This window comes from Sinocyclocheilus anshuiensis, unplaced genomic scaffold, assembly GCF_001515605.1.
Source record: "Sinocyclocheilus anshuiensis isolate Anshui unplaced genomic scaffold, SAMN03320099.WGS_v1.1 scaffold181, whole genome shotgun sequence".
Lineage (NCBI taxonomy): Eukaryota > Metazoa > Chordata > Actinopteri > Cypriniformes > Cyprinidae > Sinocyclocheilus > Sinocyclocheilus anshuiensis.
This window is the reverse complement of record NW_015540898.1, coordinates 631396-640470: the sequence shown is the minus strand read 5'-3', so window position 1 is coordinate 640470 and position 9075 is coordinate 631396. Positions and strand designations below refer to the sequence as shown.

General features: G+C 35.3%; 1 protein-coding gene across 5 annotated transcripts in view; it reads left to right on the top strand.

Moving 5' to 3' along the window:
* The window catches only part of LOC107688978 (vascular endothelial growth factor A-A-like), a 15400-nt gene extending 7471 nt beyond the window's left edge, over positions 1-7929 (top strand). Inside the window, exons 6-7 of one of the 5 annotated variants that reach the window (XR_001634292.1) lie at positions 2710-2942; positions 6394-7929. Coding sequence is in view for 2 of the 5 variants with exons in the window: in XM_016486830.1 (XP_016342316.1) it covers positions 4266-4397; positions 6394-6412 (151 nt within the window). In the remaining 3 variants the exon portion in view is untranslated. Of the gene's footprint in view, positions 1-2709; positions 2943-4012; positions 4398-6393 lie in introns of those variants that run through there. The other 4 variants (XR_001634290.1, XR_001634291.1, XM_016486830.1 and 1 more) reach the window with 4 other exon arrangements.
* Positions 7930-9075: the final 1146 nt, after the last annotated feature.

Sequence of the window (9075 nt, the reverse complement as noted above, 5' to 3'; positions counted from 1 at the left end):
TCCCTACAACAAAGCTAAGTGAAACACTTGACTGTTCTCACACCCATACAGTCAAATCAGCTTCCACTAAATGTTACAACAGCCGAATCCCTCCTAATCCTCAGGCGCAAACTCAAGACTCACTGCTTTCAACACGACTCAATCATGACACAACACCCAAAACAAAACCTGCTTTTCCTTTTATTTGTGTTGGACGTCTTTTTATAGCTAGTACATCTCTATTTCTGGCAGGTAACCATTCATAATTTAGTGCTTGCCATCTGCTGAACATGGCAGTCTCATAAAGAAATAGTAATTTTGGATTAAAGCATGTGCTAAATACTGAATCTGTGCCCTTGGAAAAAATGACAGATACTGCGGAATTGCAGTCCACGTCATTCACAAATTGCTTTACAATTTCCTGCCACTTGCGATTATGCATTCAGCTCCAAATAAGAGCAGCTCAGTTTAACACATTTACCATATTTAAATCCAATACTGAAAATACCACAAAAAGACAGTTTTTTTCCCCCAGTTGTGGTAAAATGACTGCAATGCAGCTTTAATTTGTTGATTGCTTCTTTTAAAGGTTTGCAAAAGGAATGTGACAAAATGTTAAAATAATTCAATTTATTAGTAGTAATAATCACAATAAACAATTAGTCCACCAAGTATTATGCCTTCAAATGTGGAAAATCTCATTTTTGATCAACAAGTCGAGCATTGAGCAGGTTAGGTGTCTGCCAGTCCTCTCTGAGGTTTTACAGCCCATGGTGCTTGTGTAAAAGCCTGGATCGCTCCGTATATATCTCTTAAGAGCTCTGACCTGCTGATAACAGAGTCTTTTATAGGATTGTTTCAGTTTTTCTTTTGGGACGAGGCTCTGGCGCTTTATGGCAACTGTAAGGTGGTGTCTGTGAAGACCACCCGCCGCTCTCCTCACACCGCAGTTGCTCAAGACTGACCCTTGCCTGCTTTCCCACACTAATCATACGTAGTAACAAGTGCCTGTCGTTAACCCACTTTTATTTTTAGCCTTTTAAATAGTAGGTGATCCTGAGACGGAGGTTATTGTTGGTTGCTGTGAGCTGTTTCACAAACCTCATTTAGTGCTATTGAGTCTCGAGTTGATCTCCATAGTATTGTTTTCCATATTATGGAAGTCAATAGGGACCAGCAACTGTTTGGTTAAACTGGTCAAAAATATGATTTGATATTGCTGAATAAACCCAAATGCATTGATTTATACCAAGAAATCCTCATTTTAGGAGTAAAATAGTAGAATTGCAGTGCACATAACAGAAATATCAAATCAAATGGCTGTTATTTTAAGGAAAATACAAACAAAAATACTTTTTTTAACACTTTTCGTGCATCCACTAAAAACTGCCTTGAAACCAGTTGGTCAAATGTCATTACAAAAATGGCTCAGAAAAGTGAAGTCAATGTTGATAAAAGCTCCTGCAGCATCTTTTTGCTCCGATATTTTATCTAATGGAAAACATTCAGATCAAAATGCGGTAGGTTCAGGTCAAGGAATGTTCCCGGTTTAATTGGATGAGCGGCGGCCGTGTGCGTTTCTGCACCTATAGGTTAATGCGAGACAATTACTGATAAAAACTACTTAATTACTGTAACGTGAGTATTTGTAATTCGTTACTTTACACCCCTGGCGAGCGTACAGAGATGGATGTGGTTAGCTGAGAGGGCTAAATGAAATCCGTTGGTCATGGGGCTAAGCGTCAGCTCTCTGCATGTCGTCTCTCTCAGCACACAGGCAAGCGCTCTCGCTGGGGGCGGGGAGCCCAGCGACTCTCGCTTCTGATTCACAAGCTCAAGTTCAACTCCTTGTACTTCGATCCTTACCTCTAAGCTACTCAAACACACACACACACACATGCTACGGCTCAGATCCTTCAGCTGCTTATTTGGACTGTAGAGTCTGCCGTTGATTCCTCATGAGGACCGTCTGTGACGTGCTGCTCCTCGCTTTAATTAGGGTTGTCACATCAGGAAAATTTCAGTACTCTATACTAATACCAGTGGAATTTCACGATTCACAGTACAATTTTTGAGCAAAAAAAAAAACAAAAAAAAAATCACAGCAAAAGTTAATATTGACTGTGAATATTACTTTATTTCAAATGCTAAATATTAATATAAATATGAACAAATTAGGTTCAAAACAGTTCTCAAGATTTCTTAATGCTTTTTAATGTTTCTGCTCGACAAGGCTGCATTATTTGATCACAAAATACAGTAAAAGCAGTAATATTGTGAAATATTATTACAATTTAAAATAAGTGTTTTCTATGTGGATGTGCGTTAAAATGTAATTTATTGTGATCCGCAGCTGAATTTTCAGCATCATTACTCCAGTCTTCAGTGTCACATGATCTTCAGAAATCATTCTAATATGCTGATTTGCTGCTCAAGAAACATTTCTGATTATTATCAATGATGAAAACGCTTCATATTTTTGTGGAAACCGTGATAGAAAGTTGAAAAGAACAGCATTAAAAAATACTTGAACGGTAGTGTAGGTAAATATCAAAATAGTATTTTTATACGAAATTTAAATGAACTATTAATGAAAAATGTATTTATTTATTTATTTTTTTTAGTATCAAAGCACTTTTGACATCCTTACTGCTGATTGATCTTTCTCAGCATGACTGTCCGCAGCTTCATTTAGATGTCCTTTTCTTGCGTTATTTTCCTGTTTTGCAGAAAACCCAGAGTGGGGAGGGTTAAAAGCCGAAAGAGAGCGAGAGAGGGAGATTCGGGCGATCTCAGCGCCTCGGCTCACCTGCGCTCAAGCAGTATTTTGCTCTCAGTCATTGGCTTTATTTCAGGACAGATTGTTTGCTCTTTGTAATCGCACTTGTCCTGTCGGCTTAAAGCCTCAGTCTGCATTTATTTGTACTCAAATTCACACTGTTGGCCCAGGAATGCAACCAAAGGTAAATAAACAGAAGTTGCATGGCTGTCTCTGTCATTATCGTACTAATGTGCCACCACACATCTGGGATCACGCCATGCTCATGTGTTCCCTCACCCGTATTTCAGCCCCATTGATGTTTCTGACAACAGCAGCTTGAATCTCTTTCTTTGTAGACGGGCTCGTCTTTACTACACTGAAAACAGTGAAATGACTGTCATTTATTTAAAGTGCATTTTTATATTGATCTAATGGAAAATCTGGTTTAAACCTCTTTGTTCAGTCTAAGGCAAATAACACTCCCCATAGAAATAAAAAATAGAAGAAAGAAAGAAAAGAAACAATAAAAATAGTATTTTGTGCGAGTTGATGTGCAGAGCACATACTGACTATATTTTGCATTTTTTAATTGTATTTATTTATTTATTTTTGTGTGAATGAAAGAAAATATGATGCATATTTTAAAATGACATCACAATAAAAATCAAGGTCTTTCAAAGTTGCCTTTATATTAAGTAAACTAAATTAAACATTGACTAACAAAATGTTTTTAGATTTATCGCAAGTGAAAATTTTACTTTCATATTACAGCTGATTTTGCTTTTTGTTTATTATGTTTTATTATATTGACCTACATTAAGTAACATTTTGGCTTATGTCTAAAGAGAGTATATTTATTAAGTATGTTATGGTCTTTATAATAAATACTTTAATTTGTGTGAATGTTTTTGTCAATAAATGTTTTTTTATTTATATTAAATCAAATTTTAAATAAAACTACAGTTTGAGAAAAAATAATAAATGTGCCTGTAACATTAGTATTTGTTAGTACAAAGTTGTTGTTGTTGTTTTCCAGTGTCGGTGCAATTACAATTACGAAATTCAAATTTTACAACAGATAATGTGTCTATGAAACCATTCTAGAAATGATTCAAAATTGTGCTTCTAAACTGAGTCAAGTTTCTGTAGTTGAACAAACCACTTTAGCAGACTTTGCTTTAGCTTCATACTGCTTTCATTCGTGTATATGTGAATGTGTGTATGTGAATGCAGTTGTCTGTCAGTCCAATAACTGTTCCTGTCTGATTTCAGTGTTGCAGCTAATCACCGTGTCTCGTGTGTGCTCACTGATGAATGAATGAGGTCATAATTCACTCTCATCACACACAATCTGCCCCTAATGCCACCCATCTTCAAAACGAAGCAAAAAAGGACCCACATTTATGCAATGAATAGAGGTGCTGTGTGATGGTGAGGTGCATGAGTGTGTGTGTGTCTCCAGCTCTCTGCCCAAATCACTAGTGCTTAGATGTCTCTCTGTCTCTCTCTTCTGCTTCCCTTGCAGCCACTGTGAGCCTTGCTCAGAGAGAAGAAAGCGCTTGTATGTGCAGGACCCCCTCACCTGTAAATGTTCCTGCAAATTCACACAATTGCAATGCAAGGCCAGACAACTTGAGTTAAATGAAAGAACTTGCAGGTTTGTTTATGAACTGTCACCACGTGCAACATGCATCTTCTCATCCAGTCCCATCTGAAGCTCTGAAATATGCATGCTTATAGCGCTTATTGCATTTTCCCTTCTATATATGCATGTTGATGTAGTGTGTGTGTGTGTGTGTGTGTGTGGAGTATTTGCCATGAGATCTCATCCAGTCCCATCTGAAGCTCTGAAATATGCATGCTTATAGCGCTTATTGCATTTTCCCTTCTATATACATGTTGATGTAGTGTGTGTGTGTGTGTGTGTGTGTGTGGAGTATTTGCCATGAGATACAACATTTGATGTCAGAATCTGGTGCATTACCGCTGTGCACTTACAATGACATGTTTTGTAGCGCCAACACTTTGGCGTTGAGCATAGAAATGATTAATAGTGTACATGAACTGACTTTGCTAGTATTCTGTCAGCAAGCAATATGATTTTGTGTTTTTGAGTATAAATGGGCAGGGATGCTGCATATGCGTGTGCTTGTGAAGTGCAACTCACACATCCTTTTATTAGTAATTATTTTTTCATCTTGTCGTTTTATGTTCATAATGGGTCAGAATTCAGTTTGGTATTATTGATTTTGCCATCACGTGTGAAAATCATTCCATTAGCTGTTCATGTTTCAGATACCTAATATGAGATTTTTTTTAAATTATGTATGTGAATATATAAGCGTGTCCATGCGGCTTGCTTCTCATCAACTGTCACACTAATTTAAACTGTGTGATCATATGTTAGCATTCTGTATTTGTTGTCCAAATGTTATTGTTATGTTTTGTGGAGATCACAGCATACTTTGATCCTGTGGTCATTCCACCCTAACCACATTTAACCCATCCAAAAGTCCAACCTCTGAACATTTTTACATAATTACATAACCACAATACAATGCAATGTTTTTGTTCAGACTGTCAGAAATGCGCTTAAGTAAATCTTAAAAGTAGAAAAACTTGCAGATATTAATGAAATAAAAGGCTACTTAAGTGACTTACTTAAGCGTCATAACACATTTAAACACACTTTTAAAAAGTGCACTCTTTAAAAATGTCAAAATAAAAGTTTTAAAGATCATTATGTTTTAATAATCTTTTGTTGTGCTTCAAAAAAGTACACTTATTTTGATGTGTTGACTAACATGTGTTACATAAAGCACATGTAAAGTACTTTAACTGTAGTGTTATTCTGTATTACATTTATATTTAAGTTAATCAGAGGTGGACGAAGTACACAAATCAAGTACTTGAGTAAAAGAAATGTAGTGAAGTAAAAAGTACGATCTTATGCTTTGGAATGTAGTGAAGTAAAAGTAAAAGTTACTCAAAATAAAACTACTCCAGTAAAGTACAGATACTTGAAAAATGTACTTAAGTACAGTAACGAAGTAAAACTACTTCGTTACTGTCCACCACTGAAGTTAATATATGTTAAATGTGAATTAAAGTATATTTTAGTTTATCATAAATGCTTGTCACTACATTCAGCATTAACACTTTAACCATATTTCAAAGACAACAGAAGTAATTATGAAATTACATAAAGATGCACTTAAGTCCTAATTAAGTGGTCAAAAAAGTTCAGTTAATTGCATTTAAAATAAATGTAACACATTTTCATTAATTTCACTTTACATGCAATTAAATGTCTGAAAACGTTACATTTCACACTTAAGTATAATTAAATTACTATACTTTTAAAGTATATTAAAGTTCATTATTTTAAATAGAATATTTCCTTTTTTTTCACAAGGGTACCACCGTTGAAATATTGATCCCAGCATAAGGCTGTTTCAAATGCTACTTAAAAAAATAAATCAGGCAGTAGTCAGCGTATTTCTCAATGTGAGCACCAGGTTTCCATTGTACACACAGTAGTGTGGGTAAACAGGCTTAACTCTGATTGGTTGGGTGGCTGAAACACAGATCAATAAGCGAATCTTGACTTATATCTCAAGCAGATCCCTAACCAATCCATTGTTCTCTTTCAGATGTGAAAAACCAAGATGATGAGCGGAGCGCTGGGAAGAACACTGAATGAAGGATTTTATTTTATTTTTTACGGCACAGCACTTTTAAACCTGAGGATGCATTCCCTGGACGAACTGTAAACACTACCCTGAACGAAAGACGGAAGGCGATATCATCCCGATGTCTATTTTTAAGATATTAATATATGAATATATAGAATATATATATATTATATATATATTAAATGACAATGTGTGTCGCTGCTATCACCTACAAACAAGTAAACGAAGACGCTGCTTGGCGTGTGAATGGGATATATTTCAGTGTCACTGCACCTGGGCCTGTGATTGGACAGAACGCAGTGAGGTAAAGCTTCACTGGATCGGCCCACTGTGGATTCATATTTAAAGACTCGGAATGAATGTCCAAGACTTCACTGAGAGGTGCAAAAGACAACCTCCAACCCTTTATATGAATAGTTACAGACTGTCAATCAAAGGAGAGGAAGTGACATAATAGCGATTCTTTCTGGGTCCAGGCATGGGATACAAATGCAGAACTATCTCTTTCTGTGATGTCACTCTTACTAGGGTGAAGTCTTAGTCAAAAAGACACCTGTACTGATTAACATCTAATAGGACTTGGTGGGATAATACTAAAGGGATATTACATGTATGTATACATGGAAATAAAAAAAAAACGATAAATGTGACAAAATGCAAATTCTGACTTTTGCTAAAGGGGACAAACTCATTCCGTTCACCGCAGTAGTAAAAGAAAACTCAAATATTTAAGGTTCGTAACGTTTTCCAAAGAGAATACTGCACATGACTTTAGGAGCTGTTCATTATCACACAATATCTGTATATACATATCCCTAATATCCCTTTGTGTAGTTCACTACATCTAATTTATAATGTTAGAATATGTTCAGTATTCTGTGTATTTAATTTGATCTATTTATATGCAGTGTTATCGTTGATATTGTTTCGCTTTGTTTCCTATCGACATTGTCACCAATCTGAAAAACTGTGGACGGCTTTTATAGAATGAAAGACAAAAGAGAGACAAGCACTTCAACATTCCTGAAAGCGCCTTTTTTAGTTCATTTTAACGTTTTTGTATCAGCGATCAGTTTGGTGGAGACACAAAACCTGCGGACGAGGATTTGTGATCGAAAAACAAACATTCTCTTTGTGTGAAAGTGCCAGAAATGAGTTTTCTGTTTGTTTGTTTGCCATGTACAGCCACATTTTCAGTATATTTTCACAGTAATATATTTATTGGTGCTGTTAAATATTAACATCCTTTTGTGTTTTTAGTATAACTATTAAACATATTTATTTTCAAATGATATTGTTTTTTATTAAAGCAAAAATGGATTTCTGTTTGGTGAGTGTGCTGTTTTTGTCAGTCCACAAATGCAGGCACATGCACTGACATTGTATATTTATAAAAGAAGAAAAAAAAGTATTATTACCATATACACTCACTGTATACAACAAAGCATCTGCAGAAATAACTGCAAATGGCACATTAAGACTAGTCGCTGTAAAACAATAAAGACAATGCCTATACTATCACAAATTCCATAAAAAGCTTTTTATGAAAAAATCAGATGTACCTAAAAAAACAATAGGCTAAAATTTCACTTTCACTTAGGATATTGAGATGAAAAATACATGGAAATTACATATAAACCATGACTGTGCTCACATCATAATTGATCTTTTTTTCTTTCTTTTTTTTCCTCAAAGCTCTGTGGAGCCTTACCATCATTTACACACCCTCATGTCATTCTGACCCGGTGTATTTTTCTTCTGTGAAAAATACAGTACTGTTCAAACATTTGTTTCCAGCACTGGGTTGTATTTAACCCAGCATTTTTTAGAGTGTGAGGACATTTAACGTCCCCCGACAGCCTCTGTAGTCCCATTTCGCTACTTGTTAGCAACCACCTTTTTCAAGATATGTAAACAATTTTAAAAATCTTGATGCAATTTAATTATAAAATAATAATAAATTATGTATTTTATTTTGTAGAATAAAACGTGAAAATATCCTGAGCTTCACCACAGACCTTATTTCAGGCATTTAACCAAAAACCCATTAAAAAAAATACATTGACTTTGGGGTAATGAAACTGCAAATTCAAAAATGCTAACTGGTTTCCTGGGGCCTCATTTATAAAATGTTGCATAGAAATCGTCCTACATTTGATCTAAGATCATTTCTCAAATGTGCGCACTTGTGATTCAGAGAAACGAATGTACTGTACACATTAAAAAAAATTTGCATACACCTCTCTTCCAGATTTGAAATCTAGATAAGATGTGAAACGATCCTGAAATTGTTCACAGATGAATGCTCTAGACCCTACAGTACTCCGACTCTGCCACAAGGAAAAGTGCATATGCCTGCTTAGAACCTGACGTGGTGCTAAGCACTTTTGCACATCAAAAACCGTTTTTATAAATCCGAGCATTGATTTTTAGCTTATGCACATTTTAAGATCCTATATGCACATTTTAGAAATGAGGCCTGCGGTTTTAGGACTTATTCCTAAAATTGTTTCAAAAATCTTTACTTCTCATTATTGTGAATATTTATACATCAATTATACTCATCTTGGACTGGACTGTTCAATATTTGCACAATCAGAAGAAGATACTAAATCTTTCTCTCTTTGTCTATCTTTTGTT